This window comes from Ptychodera flava, chromosome 3, assembly GCF_041260155.1.
Source record: "Ptychodera flava strain L36383 chromosome 3, AS_Pfla_20210202, whole genome shotgun sequence".
Taxonomy (NCBI): Eukaryota; Metazoa; Hemichordata; class Enteropneusta; family Ptychoderidae; genus Ptychodera; species Ptychodera flava.
In genome coordinates this window covers 45,572,799-45,595,535 of record NC_091930.1, presented here as the reverse complement: position 1 = coordinate 45,595,535, position 22,737 = coordinate 45,572,799, and the positions used below count along the sequence as shown (strand labels likewise).

Here is a 22,737-nt window from a genome sequence, read left to right as displayed (position 1 = left end):
TTCCGTTTACATCCATGGTTACTTTTAGGCCGAGATCATTGAACGTCTTTGATAAGTCTTTTTTTCATTCATTCTGCTTTCCTGCCGGTGGCGTTCTTTATTACACCAAAGCCGTCATCTCTATATAGACCAGTATTGTTTTAATCGAAGAATGAAGCAAGTATGTTGAGAATATAAAGACCCAGTAGTTCACATACCTCAGCTCCGTCGTAACTTCCCATTGTGACGTCAAACAAATTGGTGCAATCACGCTTCATCAATGGTACAGAGTCATCAAATAGGAGTGATTTCCTTGAATGCATAATGATATCGACATCCCTATCTGAAATGGTGGTGTGTTGTGCAAATTCAAGCGATTTTTATTGCAAGGATTCTGAGATAGATGGGTAGAAATTCACAGTGTCCAATGTCACGATTTTGAATTGCATCTTGTCTTCTATGTTTTCAAACCAGCGGATGACCGATGATGACATTGGATTACAGCTGTGATTGATCTGATGGTAAGATAAATAAATATATATATATAGGTGTTGAAGTTCTAAATTGATTTTAGAAGTGACGAAATATTAATGATTATAGTAATGAAGTGAACTCGGATGGCATGAATATTTCTCTCAGGCAAATTGCTTGGTTGAAGCTAGAGTGAAGGCTAATGTTCACAGACAAGAAATCCGAAGTCTACTCTCCGTAATACTAGCCTAACGAATTAACCAGTACTGGTCCTAATTTACACAGTCGTCACTGTGCAGAAGAACTGAATCCATCCATAAAGGATTTTGCTGGATTCTAAATTGGATTATATCAAAATACTTTGGAATCCAGAGGGAATCCACTGGTTATTTTTGTGCTGGATTCCCATGGCTTGATATTGATGGATGCCTCATGGATTCTACTATATATCGTAAGGATCGATCAAAATGAATTCTGCAATTGCTCTCTGGATACGGAACATTTCACATGGTGCGTTTAAGAATATCGTAACGGATTATCTGAAATTAGGCCTAAAACTCCAATCTTTAAAGGACTACAGGTTTCCTCTTGTTAATGGTAGCGTTATCGTGGCAAGCCTAGATGGCGATGACCCGGACCGTCACAAACCGTGGTCAAATACAAGGAATGTGTGAACGACGGAACGCGCACTGAGATTTGACTGGTGAGAGCAAATCACAAGCCCTGTCTGCTCGAGTAACCTGTACACTGAAAAACCATGAAAACCAGAAATAGCACCAGGTTTACGAAATAAAAGAGAAACAACGGTTAGACAAAACTTCAGCTTAGCACAGCTTTGTACACGCTGTCCACTGCTCAACGATTGATTTAGAAGTCTAGAAGTCTAAAAGTCAGGGGGTGTAGGCGTATTAAAATTTTTCCCACGTGATCCAAGTCCCGCTCTGATGTAAAGCCGACAGGTCTTATTGTGCTCCCAACCTGAGATACAGGAAAAAGTTACATTTTCTGAGCCAACGGAGCAAAAGCGACGTAACAGGGCACTGACCCGAAATTCCACAACAATATTCTTTCATTAACATATCGGGTTTTTCATAAAATATGTTACTTGCAATGGGAAAATCAAATATAGTAAAAATTGCGACTTTCCGGATCATTCAACGCTTTTGAAAATGAACTCGTCATTGAAGAACAATGACCTTGTCATCAAATAATAGAACCAATAGAACTTGGCCACTGATGTATAAAAAAATAAAATACAGTTGGTACGATTCTGAACAGTATGACCTTTATCGGAAAAGTTCATTGCAACTGAAAACACACAAATCTATGTTAGCCTTCGAATTTGAGGGAAAAATACACATCATTGAAATCACTGAAAGACTCACCTTCAATTTTTTATTTAAGCAATGGGACAATATAAAGAACAACATATCAGTTAACTTATTAAAAAATGATCAGAGAACAATGCTGGTGAATCTACTGATTTCATACTACATGATCTGTATGATCATCAGAGACACATATATTATGGGAGACATTGGACAAAAAGACCAGTGTTGTTGCCAACCGACTTGTATATTATAGAACTGAACTAGTCAAGTCGCCATTTACACTACTAAATTGCATCGGCGGGCTTCATGTTAGAAAGCACAGCAGTTACGCAGATTATCTGTAGATAGGATTAGTCAAAACTACGAAGTCTGAGATTTCAGTAAGCAGGTCGTCCGATTTGAATCGGTCTTTTGAAAAGGTGAGCTGCATCAAAATGAATAATAATACAGATAAAGTCACACTACTAGTGCCTTTATTATAGAATAATACACGTTGATTCACATCAGTCCACATGAATACAGGCCTGCTGAATACAAGCAATGGATTCTTAACTTTATTCATCTGCGTATGCAATATTCAGCTTAAATACAGACGATAATCCATGCAAATACAAAACACACTCAATGTGTCCTACATGGAACTATTACTCTGCATGTCCATCAAATGTGATTGCAAAACAAATAGATGAGGGTTTTGTGTTTTCTCCATCGCTCTCGATCAGCACGTCGGACGTTACCTGGATACGCCGAGTACACCTTACAGAGCATATTGTCAAATGTTTTACTATCAAACATATTTAATTTTAATTACTGGCATTATGATTAAAATTTTGTATGGTTTGAAACAAATGCTAACATTCTGTTCATCGCTTGTCAGCAGTACAAAATGCATTGACCCTACAGTCTGTTACTTGCAACAGGACAATAGTTAAGCGAGACAAACAATACAACTTATATTTTAGAAAAAAAATATACCTTGCGCACATGTGATATTTGGCTTCCTGCTTTCCCCGGTCCAGTTGAAAAGAGACGCCCCGGTGAATCACAATCTGACGATGCAGCTTCTCAGAAATTTTGTCATCTTAACTTTGTTTACTTTTGGGTGTTTCCTGTGGTACGTTAACGTTTCTCTGAAGAAAAGGGTGAACCAAATGAAAAAGCCCAACATCGTATTCATCCTCGCTGATGACCTGGGTAAGTTCGTATCTTCTGTGCAACATTTCATATTCAAACTGTAACATTATTAGCTGTTTCATTTCTTGGTTTTTTGACTTCATGCACTCAGCATCGTCAAGTACATAAACCGAGTGGCGAATTACAATTGTTGTTCTGCGTCAAAAACCCAATTATCTAGCTCAGAGGCTGTGTATAAATTTGACTACCAATCTTCATATACATTGTTAGAGACATATATTTCACAAAATATCAGTTTGCTATAGTAATTTCTTATCCAATGTTGTTGTGGAGTAATCCACTGGATCAAGTATAGGTTTCTGTGAATGCAAAATGATGTAGTTTCAAGTGAAATTACCGCTAATTCTTTCCGCGTACATTCGTACCGCCGGTGATGAAGTTGACACCAGTTGCCTGTTTTGAAATTGGCACGGGGCAGCTTATAGCCATACAATTGATTTGTTCTGGAGATAACTCTATTTTACGTCAGTTTCATAGCGAACGGTCACAAGATTTGCCGCTTTGTTTCAGATTCCCTGTGCAGGTGAGCGCTTAGTTAGATGAGAACACATTTGTCATGATGCACTCTAAAGCCAGCCTGTTTAACGATGAACAATTTAAACTAGCTCTTGCTCCGCACACGGCACGCATATGGGGCATCGCGTGCTTATAATGAGACCGTACTGGAAATGATTTCTCCTACATTCATGCAAGTTGAGACAGAGTTGTGCAGCGGATCATCTCAACTTCACAAAAGTTGGTTTCTGTCAGAATTTCTATGCAGTACTTGCAGTCTATGAATTGAGCGACTTTATAAATGTCACGCCGTTCAGAACAGGTCGGTTATGATCTCGTTATTCTTAATCAAGTGCAACCCGGAATGCTTCAAACCTGGTCGCTTCAATGCTTTATGATACCGGTCAAAAATAGAGAAAAATTGAAATTTCAAAGTCAATGTGGGTTAACTGACTATCAACGTCAAAAGTATTTTACTACTCTGCATGCGGCAATTTTCTCAAAATTTTCTAAAATCACTAATTTGAGCTTAGAGATTCTATCCTACAATTTTACTAGTAAAAGGCGTAATTTATGTTTCAAAAAGAAATCAATTTTTATTTTAAAACGTGAAAATGAAATGCAAATAACTTAAAATAGTTACACATGTTTTGTTAATTTCTTCCTTAAACAGCAAGTTACAGGACGGTTGGCGCACAATAAGAGGATTACTGCTGACGCGCCATTTGCATACACTGGGCCGGAGTTTTTGACTTCTCATGGCATTGCTTTGACTGTATTACAATTAAATCATGATGGGCACTTTCGTGACATATGCAAAGAGGGGTCAAATGGTCGTACCGGGGACACATTTTGAAACACATGCGTTCTCCGACAAAAAAAAAAAAACGGAACATTTTTTCATTTTAAATTCGACTCAGGTTTAGTTGCTATATATTCACAGCCATCATATGAAAGATTCACGACAAAATGGGCTCCGGAAACATGGCAAGATTTTGGGATTCTGAGACCAAACACGACACGTTCGATCAGTAGCGTGGCTTCCTTACATTTGCATAAATTTACATTAATCCTGCTTTTATAGAATAAGTTCCTGTTTTAATTTATTATGAACCTTTATTCAGTGCTATAATTTTTGCTTATAGACGACATTTCTTGCGTGGCTTCTCGTGTTCATTCCTCTTTAGGATGGGCTGACATTGGTTACAACAATCCCAACATCATAACTCCTACAATCGATGAACTTGCCAGAGGTGGTATCATCCTGAACCAATCATATGTGACTCAATCTTGCAGTCCGTAAGTAATCCTGCCTCGAAAAAAAGGAGCGTTTATTGAGTAGAGTTAGTCAATATCATTAGAAAAGCCATACTTATGTTGTTTGCGGTAATTTATGTCAATGTAGCTCATCGTAAAAAGTGAACAAGGAGAGAGACTGTTTTTGCGTCGGTAAACTAGTTATTTGTCTGTGAAAGCGTTATTCGTTTCAAGGAAAGCAACATTTTATTTTTTCTCATCGTTGTTAACACAGAGTCTGTAACGCGATCTCTTGGTTAAAACTCTTGCTTAGCCTGTGGGCAATTATTCTTTTATTTGTACTACTGGTCGAACTTAAGCTTAATTGCGATTTGTGAGTTCATAACGTTTCTGTTTGCCATCAATTCATTGCTAAAGGGACGGATTTTGTATGTCTACCTAATCGGACGCCCTCTTCCTCTTTGCAAGGAGGGAGATGATTTGTATTGATTAAAATTACAGCCTAATGTGGTAATTACAGATTTATATAAGACATCAGTGATCGATTATCTCCCTAACATACGTCTTTTGACAAATTTCTATGGTCAAATGATATACCTTGTACAATGTTGGATGCAATTTCAGGAGTAGGGCGGCGCTAATGAGTGGATATTACCCGTATCGACTTGGTTTCCAGGTGAGATCATTATTGCACATTACATACTTAAACTTAATTGGATTTTGTGAGTTGTTTATGTTTAAAGTCTACAAATACGTCTGATCTTTAGGTGGTTAAAACTAGTTAATACGATTGGAATTAATTGGGGATAATTGGATGGTGAAGTAATTTATGTTCAATCTGCAAAGGTAAGCTCATCTGCTTTTCTTTTTAAGTTATACGCTTCTTTGTACGGGTAATTTGTAATATTGCGACATTCAGCTCTATGGCACCTAACACTTTTGAGATATTTGACAAATATAAAGATCAAATTATTTAAATTTAGTTCCAATCTTATTAGTTGTATTTTTCAAGATGTGCTTCCATAAAACAATAAGATAGAATCATTGTAAACTGTTTTGTTCGGGTATGAAAAGACTTATTACTAAGTAAAATATATTGTGTGACGTGTCATATATTTACGATGAAATACGAGATAACCATACCTTAAAAGTGCCCAGTGACTCATGCACATAAACGTTTTATCATTCGGGAACTAAACAAATATATTTAATATTTTAACTTGCTGAATATTTATGAGATATAGTATTGTGTTTACGAAAACGAGACTAAACAGCGAATTTTAGTCTTTCTTTATTTTAAATGACTTGATACGTTAACATCACTAAACATGCATACAACATCAGCTTCTGTAAAGTTCGGAGCATGAATAATCCGTGTTGTGTGTGGTCATTCCAACTTTTTCCCACACAGAAACTGGTCTGCTTTGGATTATAACACATGCACTTATACTACTTCTCTCGATGTTTATCTACAAATGTCAAATCAGCCAAATGTTTTGACACCTTTCACGAAGCGCGTATGTGATTGGATAAAATTGCTGTTCTGAGCATTTGTAATTACCCCTAGGCATATGTACTGGTCAGACATCCTGTTGCCTTTATTGGTTCTAAACTACAAAAAGCTGTTACACTACTACAAAGTTTCGTTTGAGACGCCATGCCGAGTTCCTTCTCAGTGGGTTCTAACATAGGGATGGATTTAGATCAGACGCTACAAGACAGCAAACGATACAGAAATTGTGTCACATACATTAGAACTGAACATTCATCTACATTGAAACGTTGAATATATTGCAAAGTATTGTAGTCGAAAAAATCCGAACTTCAGTCATATGTTTTCAACGTGATGTTCAACACACGTGGTTGGGGCGAAAAACAGAAAAGTAAATTCCATGGTGTCCCACCAATCCACATACATGCAATGGATCCATAGAGTAAAACTGTGGTGTCCCCTACATCACGGACAAGGTCTGTTCCTTCATGGATTGTTAATACTAGAGGAAATGCTTCAGGGTCCGTTTGTGTTCTCTAAAAAGTTGCCACAAGCTTTAACTAATTGTATGCATTTAATCCCTCTCTATAGCAAAATAAACAAAACATTCTCATGTTTTCTGATGCACCATAGGTACGATGCTGTGTGGACCTTTGTGTACATGTTCCGTTCACTATGTTACCCTGCACCACAATAGAGGGAAACACTGTGGACGAACACAAATCACCATACACAGACTTAGGTGGCTGCAAATTTTGAGGACTAAAGATCACAGTACAATAAAAGAAGGGCCTAAGCTACTTCTTTGGCGTCTACACACGCAAAACTCCGCTCTGCGTGGCGGGGCTTAGCCCTGCGTACTGTGCACTGTTCCCCGGCGTACGAAGTATGGTCACAGCACGGTACGCAGGGCTAGGCAGGACTATGATACGGCTACGACGTAGTCATAACCGAGCATTCTTGACTCATACCTGCCGCAGGGCTAATATCTGACCATAGTGCACCGATTGATACCGTGACAGGAAATTACCTTAATAGTAACCTATAGATACAAGTACAGTTTTACCGAAGCAACAAAAGAACGCTTTACAAATGTTTACGTATTACGACATACACCTTTCATCGTTCAAGACCGGTTCAATACGGTGTTTGCATATCGTCTACGCTGTTCATATGAAGAGTATGGTCCTGAACGACAGTGCATTATAATAGAACCGCGATACAACAAGTTTCCTGTAGACGAGTTTAAATATCTAGGTAGTGAAGTATTTCGCGTAGAGCCATTAATGAGCCACAAAAATCAGACAAAACTGAAAATAATCGTGACAAAGAAGGTGCACATATTATGTTTCCGGTTTGTAGAGTGAGATTCACAGGTCATGATCGTATTCAGTTGGGGTTTAGGATACAAAATGTTACAATAAAGATAATCCGAAGAAAGCTAAACTTTCGTTTATATGTAGTAGTTAAAACAAGTTTGATGTTTTTGTAGGCAAATCAGTGACGAAAATATACCACGATGTTAATAACTTCGAGATGTTTTATACGCACTGCAACAAAATGTACATGAACGAGTTACGACGCTATACAGTGTACTCACTTCAACTTTTCCATAATTCACTCACAAATTCCTTTCTAGATTGGTAAACTTAGCATATCTCACATCTGCAAAATCCACTTTCCATTCATAGATGTTGTAAAGCTGCTTATTTTGCGCTCTAAGCGGTTTCCATCTAGCTTAAAGGTATACAGTCACCTGTAATGTAAATATGCCAATATATGGTAAAAGGGGCGTTCCTTTGTATTCAAAATACCCATGTGAGGGCGCTGTTTCTAAAAAGTGGCCACCCGCTGAAAATCTGTGATTGGTTAGATTTTCTCTTTCTATGGTAACTTTGGCAAAATTGGAACAGGTGACAGTATACCTTTAATGTCAAACGCTGGTGCGTGCGTGCGATTACTTAGACCCGATTTTAGACTGGCCTCTTAACTTCCGCGAAGGGATGAAGTTATGTTTGTTAGAAAATAGCTTTCTGTGAGTAAAGTGATGAGTAAGCAAGGTTGATTTCAGTTTATATCGATGTTAATTTCGGAAAATCCGTAGGAAAATAGTCACAACCATTATGCACGCAGGTTGAAGGGGTCATTACACGTGGCAGTCGAAACCACATCGAATTCTTGCCGTAACTCGTCAAAGTACGGACACATCCCTCGGAGACGAGGCAACATTGACCATACTTCGTATAATAACTCCAAAGCAATTTGTTTCAGACTGGAGGAGTAAGAAGACAAATGCCGACAGGACTTCCATTGGACATTCCAATTCTACCGAGAAAATTTAGAAACCACGGCTATTCAACTTACATGGTGGGAAAGTAAGTATATGTATGCATGCATGTATACGACGGGCAAAATGTAAAATTATCCACATAAATGTTTGTGTACATACATACATGTACATACACGCACAAAGTTTATTCATGCATACATACATACATACATGCATGCTTGCATGCATGCATGCATGCATGCATGCATGCATGCATGCATGCATGCATCCATCAATCCATCCATCCATCCATCCATCCATCCATCCATACATACATACATACATACATACATACATATATACATACATACATACATACATACATACATACATACATACATACATACATACATACATACATACATACATACATATGTATACATACATAATACATGCAGGCAGGCAGGCAGGCAGGCAGGCAGGCAGGCAGGCAGGCAGGCATACATACATACATACATACATACATACATACATACATACATACATACATACATACATACATACATACATACATACATACATACATACATACATACATACAACATACATACATACATACATAATTTGTCTGGCTTGAATTCCGCCAATTCAGACTCTGAGCAATTTTCTCAAAATGAAGGAAATATTTATCAACATCCTTTTCTTGGAAAGGGGGAACTAACCTGAAATGCTTAGTGATGTCAAACTTGTCTGAAGGGAAGAATTTTCCTGACTGTCCAAGCTCTAAACGTTTTATTTCTACCTGCAATCGCTGTTCTTCTAATCGCAATTCTTTTTCTCTCTGTCTTTCTTCCATTTCTAATCTTTCCTGCCTTTCTTTTTCTTTCTGTCTTTCTTCCATTTGCAATTCTTTTTCTTTCATTTGTAATTCTTTTTCTTTCATTTGTAATTCTTTTTCTTTCTGTCTTTCTTCCATTGCTAACTTTTCACGTGCCAAATCTGCCTGTATTTCTAACTCTAATTTTCTGAGTTCAAAGGAAGACTCAGGTTCATAATCTTTTAGGGCAGACTCCTCAAAATGGCCTGAATTAACTAAATGTTTTGCAATCTTGAACTGTATCTCTCGCTTGCGCATAGATCTTTTAACTTATACTTTAAGGAAATCGGCCAGTGCGATGAGGTTGTCTTTTTTGAGGGAATCAAATGCGTCCTGATCAAGGTCATCCATAAATTCGTCTGGCTTGAATTCCGCCATGATTGAATTTCGCTGAGTTCACAGTGTACAGCAGTTTTGAAAAGGCTGACAAAATGTTGTCAAACTGCGCAAAATATTCGTCTCCCAGAAGAGCCCCAATTTGTTACGTGCAAAGAAAACGAACAAAAGGGTGAACTCAGCAGTTAACGTTTAAACAGAATTTATTACGAAAATAAAACTAATTGCTAAGTCAGGGATAGAGTACATGCTTTAAAAGTGTACAGACTACTTATCTCAGCTGGGACGGCAAAGCTCAAGTCTCAGAGTTGTAACAGTCAGTCGGATGAATGAACAGTCCTTTGGCTTGCAGGCTTGAAACTGCACAAAGTCCACAGTATAAATATAGCGTTGGCAGTGAAGGTCTTGAAAAGTCTTGAGAATGACTACTACTGGAGTTTAGGGACGATTCAGAATTTACTTCCAGGGGAGGGTGGAGGATTTTCTATTTTCTGGGTGATTTTTTTCCACGGCCCCCCCCCCTAGTAAATTATAGAAAAAATCTATGGCCCCCCCTCATCTTTCGTGTTTTTTTCCATGCCCCCCCCCCCCTAATATATACATGCATGCTTATACACTATAATCACTATAGACATATCCAGTCTAACAAGTTGCAGGAACTGTAGCGGACATTTAATCGATGATATAACAAATCATTTCAGGGTTATGTGACTATAAAAAGAATGATTTGCAGGGACTGCAAGTGGCACACTTTTGGAAAGGGTAGCAATAAACATATCTGGTTGTAAATTTCTGAAGAAAAGTTAATTACTAAATATGAATACGTTTTTCGTTATGTCTCACTGATACATATGATGCACACAAAGACAAGCAAAGATGTCAGTTAGAAATGGTGAACAGGAAATCAGAGGAGCAGATAATTGGCAAAGTGATATATATCTAGAAGTTTAATTGTACATCATTTGTAGATATCCAGATATTTCTGGAAAGTAAGATGTACATGTACATGCACAAGTTCAGCATACATCTTCATTTGATGATGCTGAATGCAGACTCACGGTGAAAGTTTAAACATTAGGAATTAAAATTGGTGAAAGCCAACTTGTTTTTAATTTTCTCTTTTTTTTCTAATTTGGTTGTCATAAAACCAAGTAGCTGCCACGGAAAGCAACAATGCTGAGGAATATTTTAGATCATTTCTTGAACAAAACACCTTATCAAAAACATGAATTCACATGTTATTCTGCTCATTCCATTAACAATCCAATGTTCATATTAAAATGCAGATAACCCTGTGTAAGTCAAAGTTCACATTTTGTCAGCAGAATTTTTCAAAATTGACAGAGCATTCATATTTCAAATTTTTTTTAACAAACTTTAATCTTAAAATAGTCATGATGCGCATTTTTTCAGATGACATGAAACAATACATGTTAATTTGTTTTTTTGCCTTTTCTGCCAGCCGCCACTGAGAAATCTTTGATTATACATATCAGAATGAATGGGACACAAAAGTATTAGCATCAATACACAATGTGTAAGCCTATCCATATTTCTCCTAGCCTCATACACACTGAGATCACTTCTTGGACTACAGCAAATTTCTTGTGTACACAATATTTCAACAATCCGACACATAGCATTGATGCAGAGCCACATGATCTTCTGGATGCACATACAGGATTATTGGAAAATCAACCCTTTTGTAAATTTTTCACCATATATTTTTTGACAGTAATACATAATATTTTTATTTTCAACATTAAAAAACTATTCGCTGAAAAGCAACTTGAAGATGAGACGGCCATAAATTTATTTTCAAAAAAGTTTATAGTACATGTAAGCACTGTAAAAAGTTATGTAGAACATTTAAAAAATTTACAATGGGTAAAATTGATGAGAATGAAACATAGAAAAAGGAGCAGAAAAGAAGAGAGGATAAAAAATACGAGGACTGTGACTGGTTAAAGTTGCTCTTGAGTGGGAACCTTCAAAATTTAAACGTAAAAGAATTAGATAAATACCTTGATAAACATAAATTACCAAAACAAAAAAAATTGAAAGCTGAAAAAGTTCAAATTATAACCGCACATATACATGCACAACCTTCATTCAATTTAAGAAAACTGTCAGGGAAAGATGTAACAACTTATGTCACAGATGAGTCAGAGTCAGATAGCAGTGACTCTGAATTGGAAATCTCTGTCAATGGAGTCATTGAGAGTGATGATGATGGTGTTGGTTCTGAATATAATAGTGACACAGACACTGAACTGACGAAATCCCAGAGAACCAACGTGACCATGTTACTTTAAGAAATGGCAGAGTAGCAAGTCGTTTTGTTTTGAATTAAGGTGGAGCTGCATGTTGCCAACACAGTTTTTTTCAAAGCAATATTTCTCATCAAAGATGACAAGGAAACCCCCTCATACCATATATTTTCAAAAAGCAGAGACTCTAAAGTTTAGTATGGTAGCAGTAGTTACTCAAAGGATGAAGTGGGTGTATATTTGGGTAAAAAACCTCAATTTTGGTATTAATGATAAAAATTAATTTAAGTCAAAAACTTGACACTATTTTCTGAAATGCAATATTTCACTTGAAAGGAGAGTATATGTAGAATAAAACGACTATTTTATTGGCATTATCCATCCTCATTTTAAAATTGTAGGGGTTTAAAGACTGACACTCTAATAATTGATTAAAATCATGATCAGCAAAATTAAAATGCCTCTTATTCAAATGCCTCTTTTTAAAAATGTAAGAGCTTTATTGCCAAACAAAACCAATTGATAGTTGTTTTGTTATATAGCATTTAAAAAACATAATGTGAAATTTCAGAAAATTTGACCCAGTCGGAGTGGAGTTATATTCTTCGGAAATTTTGAAATTGGGAGGCATAAGAAGCCAAGAAATCGGGTGATTTGCATACATTTGCACAAATTAACACTTCTTTATCATGCAACTTTACACTGCTTTACAAGCTACAAGGTAAACCCAACCTGATGATGCTGAATATTTGCTGTAATTTTTAGCATTTGTTCAATGTTCATCTCTGTGTATCAGCATTTGTTTGTTATTCTATCACTACATAGAACACCCAATGCTGTATTTAGCAACATACCAGTGTGAACATAAATGACCATTGTTATTGTTGATAAATGAATTCTAGCCTGGACTTGATTCGAGATCTCTTTTCAACAAAAACAACCCTGACTGTTTACTGTATGGTTTGTGTTGACATGCTAAATACTGGACATTTCATGACGCTTCAGGGAGAGAAAAGATACTGCAGTAGATGCATAAAACAAACCACTGTGAATATTACCGAATTTGGCAGCTAAAGGAGTTTAACTAAACACGTTGAGTTTATCTGTCACACAGGTAGCATCTATGGTTCTCTTTTGTAGAGATCAGAAATTCTGGGCAAATATTGAATTGATGATTTTTTTCCTTGGCCCCCCCTAAAAGATTGTGGTATTTTTGTCTGGCCCCCCCTAAATTTTCTTGGGAAAAATGGGTGGCCCCCCCTGAAAATCCTCCACCCCCCCTGGAAGTAAATTCTGAATCGTCCCTTAGTAACACACAAGAGACACGATCCCAAAAGTCTGACAGGAAGCTGTGCACGTCCCTTTTATACCCATGTGCTTACATAAGGGCATATAAGAACAATCTAGAACTTTTATTGACATGCTAATTACTGTTCTAAAATTATCTCTCTTACACAACTAATTAAATTTCCAGAACATTCTGAACATGACTAATTAAATTCAAGGTTGTGAGGTCATTAAGGGCAGTGACCTTGAGAATGTTCTAGACTAATTGAACTCAGGTCATGATGAGTGTGGGGAAATGACCTACATAACAATACCTACCTACCTACCTACCTACCTACCTACCTACCTACCTACCTACCTACCTACCTACATACATACATACATACATACATACATACATACATACATACATACATACATACATACATACATACATATGTGTACGTATGTAGTAACCAGAATGAAAGTTGTGAAAGTTGTCGTAAAATTTATTCGCTGGCCCATATTTGGGCAAAGTGTGCCTAGGCGCCATGATACGGTTAATTATTACACAAATGTGAGGGAGTCTTTTACCCTTAGCATTAGGCAGGAATCTGACTCGAGGTATATGATAATTTGTAATATTTTCACTGTCTTTCCTATATTTATATCATGCAAAGGTGGCATTTGGGATATTGCAAAAGTGCATACACACCCAACGAAAGAGGATTTGATAAATTTTACGGATACTATTTAGCTTCAGAAGATTATTACACGCATATGGCAGGTGAGTTATCGCATTTTCTTGCTGTGTATTTTCCAACACAAGAAGACGTACTTTTGAAGATAATAGATTTTTATACGCCCTCATGCATGTTTACAAACGTATCAATAGGAGAAAAGTGCAAGAGGTACCGTTGTTCACTAATACCGTACATTTGAGTTCGAACCCAATCGAAAACACCATATTACATATGATAACCAATCACTACATGCTCTTCTAGCTATTCCCAGGATATCAAAGTTCATAATGGCGTTGATAAAAAAAAAATTTTCATGTAGCATCGCATATATTTTGACCTTTAGGCAATTGGCTCGACCTTCACGACAATTTTGATCCAGTATGGGGTGAAAACGGGACGTATTCAACAGTGAGTATTCAAAATGGCATCATATGAGTCCGTCACGTACGGTAAGACGAGAGCTCTTGCTTCATAAATTCAACCGCTAAAACCGATCCCTCAACCAGCATAGAAACATTATTGTTAAATCAAAGAGTGTTAAGATAATAGAAAAAATGGCATCAGAACAAATTAAATAGATTAAGACCATGGTAATAATGAACGAGCAACGTAAATGTTTTCGAATTTTGCCTTTAAACTGCATTTGTTTTGAAGATCGGCGACCATGCTTTGTCATGGTGTTGAAATTCACTTGGAGGACGGTAGCTAAATTTTAAAATATGCTTTCTGCTGTTACGAGGCTGAATGATAATGTTAAATAACCATCATTTTAATTGCTGGAATTAGTGAGAACCTCCATGCCTTGCAACTTATGGAATTCATTAATAAATCTAGACCATGTTTAACCGACATCTTGACCCTTATTATCCCGAGAAAAACAAAACTCATACCTCTTTTACAGTACCTGTTCAGTAATAAGGCTGTAGAATTCATTGACCATCACGACAAGTCCAAGCCATTTTTCATGTACCTTGCCTATCAAAGTATCCATGAACCATTCCAGGTAGGTGACTAAAATAGCTACGTTAGTTCACCTTTTAGTTTTCGTTGTTTGTTTGTTTGTTTGTGTATGTGAAAGTGTGTTTGGTATCTGCTCTTTTTAATGTCCAAAAATGATCGAGAAATTCATGAGGATTATAAAGAAATTCATATTGGGCTACTGGAGGGGCTGTTATTTAAAGAACGGATTTATTTGTCGAATCATCTAAGTAAGATAATGCTTATGCCTAACCTTTTGCAGTTTACTTTGCCAACTCTTCAAATAGTAAAATGGACAAAGAGACACTTACAGACAGAATACATACATACATACATACATACATACATACATACATACATACATACATACATACATACATACATACATACATACATTACATAAAGATAGATAGATAGATAGATAGATAGATAGATAGATAGATAGATAGATAGATAGATAGATAGATAGATAGATAGATAGATAGATAGATAGATAGATAGATAGATAGATAGATAGATAGATAGATAGATAGATAGATAGATAGATAGATAGATAGATAGATAGATCGATCACAACACTGATTGCATTTAACATAATCTAATGTTTTGCTAATCGTCCTGACAGGTTCCTGAAAAGTATTTTGATATGTATCCATCCGTTAAGAATGAAATGCGGAGAAGGTTAATGGGTAAGCCAAAGCTACACGTTTTCTGCAAATCGCTGAGCTTTCTTTCCCTCAAACTAAACCTTGTAAACAATAGCATATTTTACTCTTTAGCTTTAACGCACCCTGAAGACAAAGATCCGGTCTTTCAAATTTTTAAATTATTTTCTGGTCTTACACTTGGCAGGGCTCATTTCTAAGAACTTACTGACTTAAGTTTTCGAAAATCGAGAATTATTTTTACAATAGAGTTAAAACTAGGATGGCGGCCATTTTTACTTTCACATATCTGTAAATATCAAGCTATATGTTACTCCAGTGGCAAAATTTGCATGGTTGCTCCTTATTTTTATACTTTTTTGGTAAGACTATGGTTGAAAGTTCAATGAAGGGAAGTTTGAGTAAAAGTTTATCTCGTACACTTTCGAGGCGCTTAATGCCTCAAAGACTGACTACGTAAATGTAAAATCAGCTAGAATGACCAGTGCAATCGGAGCAAAGTTTTTAAAATACTATGAGATATTTTTTTGTTTTCAGCCTCATATATCAACCTTTTGGCCGAAAAAAATAGACAGTTATTTAAATTATTAAGCAATAATGTACAGAAATATTTTGATACTGAAATATTAAAAAAATCACTTAAAGACATCTTTGGTGTATAACATATTGAGGAAAACGGCAATATTCTTGTTGAATATTCAATGCACAGTTCCTGAGTATGTTTCAAGTAATCAATAGCATACTTGATGTCAATAGATATCCGTAAGGTTTATTTGTAATATTTAGATTTTTTGGTGAAACGTTCAAATTATCACGGTTATCATTGCATAGTCTTAGAAAGAAAGCTATATCTGCGCATTATAAAAGAATATATATGTATATAGAAAGCCGTTTGTCACAGGTAGATAATATAATATTTTCTGTTTATTTATCACATAAAGTAAGCAAATTGGCCTACCCAGTGAGCGACAGGTTTTCCACTGATAAATTACATTTGTTGAAGAATAGTTGGATCGTACGTTTTTGAAGGCTCCAACTGTGTTTTTTACATTTCATGAAAGTCGACACATGTTAGAATGTGATGGGCAATGAGGTTGATGAAAATTCGTACCCTATGCATTTGTTCTATGCCAACAAGCTCGGTTATTGAACAACTCAAGGGTGGAGATTCGGCAGAGCGGTTTTGACTGTGATGTCTTGGCTTGGTGACTGGATACTGTACGATGTGTTCGAATCCGATCTAAATATACTAAATTTTGAAAGTTATAACCATAGAGATTAAAAAACACAGCACAAGATTTCTGACAAGCGCCATTGGCTAATGAAACTTGACGCTGGTGTGGTTGAAGTTGGGTATTCTGAGCTTATGCCAGAACTCACGATTGTGATAACTGAAATATTGAAAAAGAATTATAATTCTTTTTTCCTATACAAAGCATAGCAACTTAGCTTTATTTATTATGTAGGCGGACTTAAGCATGATAATATTTTAGAAATATTAAATGTGTTCGTTGAATGTCATGTTCATTTTCTTCCTCTTGTTCGTTGAAAGGCATGGCAACGGCTCTGGACGATGGTATTAAACAAGTTGTCAGCGCATTGAAAAGAAATGGTTTATGGGAAAACACTTTACTTGTTTTTTCATCAGATGTGAGTATAACCTTAATAATATTTGTTTTCTGGAGAATCGACAGTGTTTACATGTGTATCAGCTACGTCATTAGTCTCTTTTAAGACAGTCTTAAGACAGTGTCCAGTGCGTACCCCTGTTGGGCTTTTGAGAGAGAATGGCTACAGGGCAGCATTTTCGAACGCAAAACTGAACGAGATGAGATACCTTTTGCAACTGAGACGTTTGAGATACCAGCAAGTCAAAACAATATAAATATTCTTCAAATGCTGGTATTTTTTGTCGGTTCCACTTGTAACGCGATTGGAACTAAGTTTGGATAATTGGATGGTGAAGTAATGTCGATTTAATCTACAATTGTTACCTCATCTACTTTTCTTTTATATTACACACTTGTTTTATATAAGTAATTTGCAATATTGCAACATTTAGCTATAGGGCACCTAACGCTTTTGAGAAATTTGCAAAATATGAAAATGCAATCATCAAGAATTAGTTCCAATCGTGTTTAGTGGTGTTGACGTCGACGTCGGCATCAATACCTAAGTGTTGTCATAGCTTTCGTAAAGTGTAACTTTTTGTCCTTGTGGTATTTAGAATGGGGCACCAACCCTTCCTCCGCACCAGGGTAGCAACTGGCCACTTCTGGGCCAGAAACATCAATTATTTGAAGGTGGCACTCGAGCTGTTGGCTTCATTCACGGTAACATGCTTCAGAAAACAGGTTATACTTACAACGGGTATGTACGTGTCGTGAATAACAATCTCGTCTTCTCTCTTCGGCTGAAAGAGGCGTGAATTAGGCAGTGTGCTCTGTACTGCTGCTACTGCTGTTGTTGTTTTTGTGGTTGTTGTTGTTGTTGGTGTTGTTGTTGTTCGTTTAAACGAAATAATGCCAAGTGATCATATATCCTTTTCAATAAATGATTTGTCTAAAGATGATATTAAGTCAACATTTTGTCTTGGGTCAAGAAAAAAGAGTTTATAATACATACAGATTAGTGTTCGATGATTCTGCATTTAGATGTGTGCAAAATAATGCTTTACCTCTACCAGTCAAATGAATGTACAGTTACCGGGGGCTTATGTCACCAATTAATATATTCAATAATTGACAAAGATAGGCCAAAGCGTAGTCAGGTTTATCAATCCTGTATTACCGTGTCAGCGATTAATCCTCTTTCATCCTGGTTTGTTTTTAAATGTGTTCGTTGAATGTCATGTGCATTTTCTTCCTCTTGTTCGTTGAAAGGCATGGCAACGGCTCTGGACGATGGTATTAAACAAGTTGTCAGCGCATTGAAAAGAAATGGTTTATGGGAAAACACTTTACTTGTTTTTTCATCAGATGTGAGTATAACCTTAAATAATATTTGTTTTCTGGAGAATCGACAGTGTTTACATGTGTATCAGCTACGTCATTAGTCTCTTTTAAGACAGTCTTAAGACAGTGTCCAGTGCGTACCCCTGTTGGGCTTTTGAGAGAGAATGGCTACAGGGCAGCATTTTCGAACGCAAAACTGAACGAGATGAGATACCTTTTGCAACTGAGACGTTTGAGATACCAGCAAGTCAAAACACTATAAATATTCTTCAAATGCTGGTATTTTTTGTCGGTTCCACTTGTAACGCGATTGGAACTAAGTTTGGATAATTGGATGGTGAAGTAATGTCGATTTAATCTACAATTGTTACCTCATCTACTTTTCTTTTTATATTACACACTTGTTTTATATAAGTAATTTGCAATATTGCAACATTTAGCTATAGGGCACCTAACGCTTTTGAGAAATTTGCAAAATATGAAAATGCAATCATCAAGAATTAGTTCCAATCGTGTTTAGTGGTGTTGACGTCGACGTCGGCATCAATAGCCTAAGTGTTGTCATAGCTTTCGTAAAGTGTAACCTTTTGTCCTTGTGGTATTTAGAATGGGGCACCAACCCTTCCTCCGCACCAGGGCAGCAACTGGCCACTTCTGGGCCAGAAACATCAATTATTTGAAGGTGGCACTCGAGCTGTTGGCTTCATTCACGGCAACATGCTTCAGAAAACAGGTTATACTTACAACGGGTATGTACGTGTCGTGAATACAAATCTCGTCTTCTCTCTTCGGCTGAAAGAGGCGTAAATTAGGCAGTGTGCTCTGTACTGCTGCTGTTGTTGTTGTTGTTGTTGTTGTTGTCGTCGTCGTTGTTGTTGTTCGTTTAAACAAAATAATGCCCAGAGATCTTATACCACTTTCAATAAATGTTTTGTCTAGAGATGCGATTAAGTCATCATTTTGTCTGGGGTCAAGTGAATAGAGTTTATAATACATACAGATTAGTGTTCGATGAATTCTGCATTTAGATTTGTGCAAAAATAATGCTTTACCTCTACCAGTCAAATGAATGTACAGTTACCGGGGGCTTATGTCACCAATTAATATATTCAATAATTGACAAAGATAGGCCAAAGCGTAGTCAGGTTTATCAATCCTGTATTACCGTGTCAGCGATTAATGCTCTTTCATCCTGGTTTGTTTTTTACTGAAGGATGATTCACATTGTTGACTGGTATCCAACTCTTCTCAGCGTCGCAGGCGGGAAAATACGAGGTGCAGTATATCATTTTTGCAGCATTTGTTAACTTTTTAATAATTGCTTGTATTCGTAGAAAACAACAATTGTCACGGCCAAGATGCGGACCGAGGTCGTAAAGCGGAAGGGCCAGAGCGTGCGAGGGCCTGTACGACCGAAGTTCGCAAAACCCGCATCCGGGCCGTAAACGTTTTATCATATACCTCATGGAATAACAATTGTATTGTTAAATATATTGTCCGAAAATTTGAATATAGAGAACGTGCGATATCAAACATGCATCCTGAATTTTGTTAATTTTTTTGAAAGGCGATGGTCGCATCCAATCGCGTAGTGATGTACATAATGACGTCATCTGTTTACCGGTAGAACTTGTAGAGCAACGTACGTATACCAACAAAGAATGAAGGGTAATAACCATGCCAAATCTCGATTTTCATCGAAAATGGTTGCCGCAACATAATGAGTTATCGAGATTTAAAAATAAAAACCATCAAAAACAACCGGTGACGTCCACAGTTCCTTAATGTCACACATTGCACCCGAATATAATAGGAGGTTTTCTGCCTGTCAATTTTGTTAGACAATGGTGAACGTCCTAATAATTTTTTTTTCAAGCATAAGTACAATCCATTTCAGTATTATAACATGCATTATAAACACAGCAGGGTAGATACGATACGATATGGTACGGTGTGTTCCGATAGGATGCATTTTAACACCAAAGCATACATATCGCACAATACACTACCGAACAATGAAATAAAATGTACTACACTACATTACACTACACTACACTACACTACACTACTAAACTGCATTGCACTACACTACACTACGCTACTCTACAAAACGCTACACACGTCATCACTAATCTGCACTACGCCATACCAAAACCACATTCAGTTAAGTAACATCTAGAAAAATTTGTGTATCTGATGATAAACGCTTTCGAATCTCAGCGAAATGAGATATGGCCATCGTTCTTGCATTCAAAGACCAGAAATTATTGTATACATACATGCCTGATGAATTGACAATAAAGGAAAATATCAGCCATATCTTTTGCTTCTTCCTCAGATCAAGAAATTGATGGTGTGAATGTATGGAAAGCCTTGTCGACGAATTCTTCATCACCGAGGAATGAAATAGTATATAACATCGTATTGGAAAGGAGAGAGGCAGCGATTAGGTAAATAGCTTCAAATGGCTTTGATCGACTTAACCTTTGAAAAATGAAGGTATCTGTTCAGTTCGCTATCGATTCAATTTTCTGGACATCAATAATAATGGATCAGACAACTATAAGCACGTTCATTATACATTGGATTTTTGAGAATTAAAGAAATGTTCAGTGCTTCTTGAGTGATCGTTTAACGGATTCTCATCTTACGAATCTTCATTTGTACTTTCTTTCCTTCATCTTTCTTCCCGGCGCTCGAATTCCCGACAGGATTGGGAATTTCAAATTTCTGAATATCTTGCCCTATAGGGAAGGTAAGTTGGAAGAGACTACTTGAACTAAATAGAAAAAGAGCATTCATAGGTGTTACTTTGAATAAAGGGATGGCCTTCCAAGTAAATTGGTTCTCATGATTTTCTTTCTCACACATGAAACTTTCATCAAAAATTATCTCAACAATGTTAAATTTCTGTCAGATATAAAAAAGTATTCTAGCCATGTCTTAGACATCCCTCATTAGAAGTTAGACAAAAGAAGTATAGAATACAAGATTTGGTCTCATAATGAACTTAGAAAACGGATTGTTGGCCACCTTTGACTGCATATGTACGTCATGTTGTTTAATGTGGTATGGTAAAAGTTTTAAACCCTTTTTGGATGTCAAATGAGAAAGTGATTGCGCGGTCTCTCTCTCTCTCTCTCTCTCTCTCTCTCTCTCTCTCTCTCTCTCTCTCTCTCTCTCTCTCTCTCTCTCTCTCTCTCTCTCTCAGCATGTTGGATTCCACCACCCGAGGCCGAAGGGCAATGGGGTAACAAGACGTGCTTGAAGCAAAATGAGAATGGTGTGTATTTGTTCAACTTAAAAGGTAATGTACTTCCTTGTGCAGGACATATGATACTCGATAGATTATCTCAAACAATTCAATAAACTGACATTTGCTAAAATACCGTCCAGTTCTTAATAAAGTAATTACAGAAAACTTGCTTAAATCAAGCAAGAGTCAAGAGACGACAAACAAGAGGGGTGATTGAAAGCGATAGCGAGGTTCGAAATGTTCAGTAAATCTGTCCGTGTACATGACTCCAAGTCAAAATTTTATGAAATGTGATTTTGTTTTGTACTGAATCAGATCACAACAAGCTAACATGCGCCGATTTGAATGGATCGTTTACATCTTCAAGGCAGTGTACTACAAAAGCATATAATTTATGTATCAATACTGCAAACATCGAACTTTAGCTCTACTTTGTATTTCTGGCATAACCTAATGTGATCAGTTCTGTTAATCCATAGTTATTCTGACAAGAAATCAGTGTAGAGAGAAATAAGACTGAATTCATTCGGAGACATTTCACTTTGAAGTGATTTCATTCCTTTCACAGATGATCCACTTGAACACAAAAATTTGGCTGACATAATGCCTAACAAAGTTAAAGAGTTGACAAGACGACTGGAAGAAAAATATGAGAAAGTCGTCCCAGCATTTGACAGATCATACCATGATCCTCAGGCAAGTCCAAAGAATTTTGGAGGAGTTTGGTCCACCGGATGGTGTTAACGACATATATTCTACTCCATAGCGATGTCATTCATGTAAGTGTCTTTCTTGATGGCTTTGTACAAGTTGTTTACGAGCACAACGATGTATTTAATTTGGTTAAAAGATACGGAACCTTAGGCAATAAAATGTGTATTAAGGAAACGCGAAAAAGTATGTA

At 36.7% G+C, this 22,737-nt stretch overlaps 1 protein-coding gene and 1 long non-coding RNA gene across 2 annotated transcripts in view; both read left to right on the top strand.

Annotated features, from left to right (window-relative positions):
- LOC139130260 (uncharacterized) overlaps positions 1 to 17,064 on the top strand; it is a 38,226-nt gene extending 21,162 nt beyond the window's left edge. Inside the window, exons 4-9 of the mRNA XM_070696012.1 lie at positions 8,491 to 8,594; positions 13,918 to 14,024; positions 14,324 to 14,388; positions 14,882 to 14,983; positions 15,584 to 15,647; positions 17,060 to 17,064. Of these exons, the coding sequence (XP_070552113.1) occupies positions 8,491 to 8,594; positions 13,918 to 14,024; positions 14,324 to 14,388; positions 14,882 to 14,983; positions 15,584 to 15,647; positions 17,060 to 17,064 (447 nt within the window). The remainder of the gene's footprint in view (positions 1 to 8,490; positions 8,595 to 13,917; positions 14,025 to 14,323; positions 14,389 to 14,881; positions 14,984 to 15,583; positions 15,648 to 17,059) is intronic.
- Positions 17,065 to 18,496: 1,432 nt separating this feature from the next.
- On the top strand, positions 18,497 to 19,852 carry LOC139126902 (uncharacterized). The gene is made up of 3 exons (XR_011550864.1): positions 18,497 to 18,603; positions 19,184 to 19,326; positions 19,791 to 19,852. It is a non-coding gene; the product is annotated as an uncharacterized lncRNA (long non-coding RNA).
- Positions 19,853 to 22,737: the final 2,885 nt, after the last annotated feature.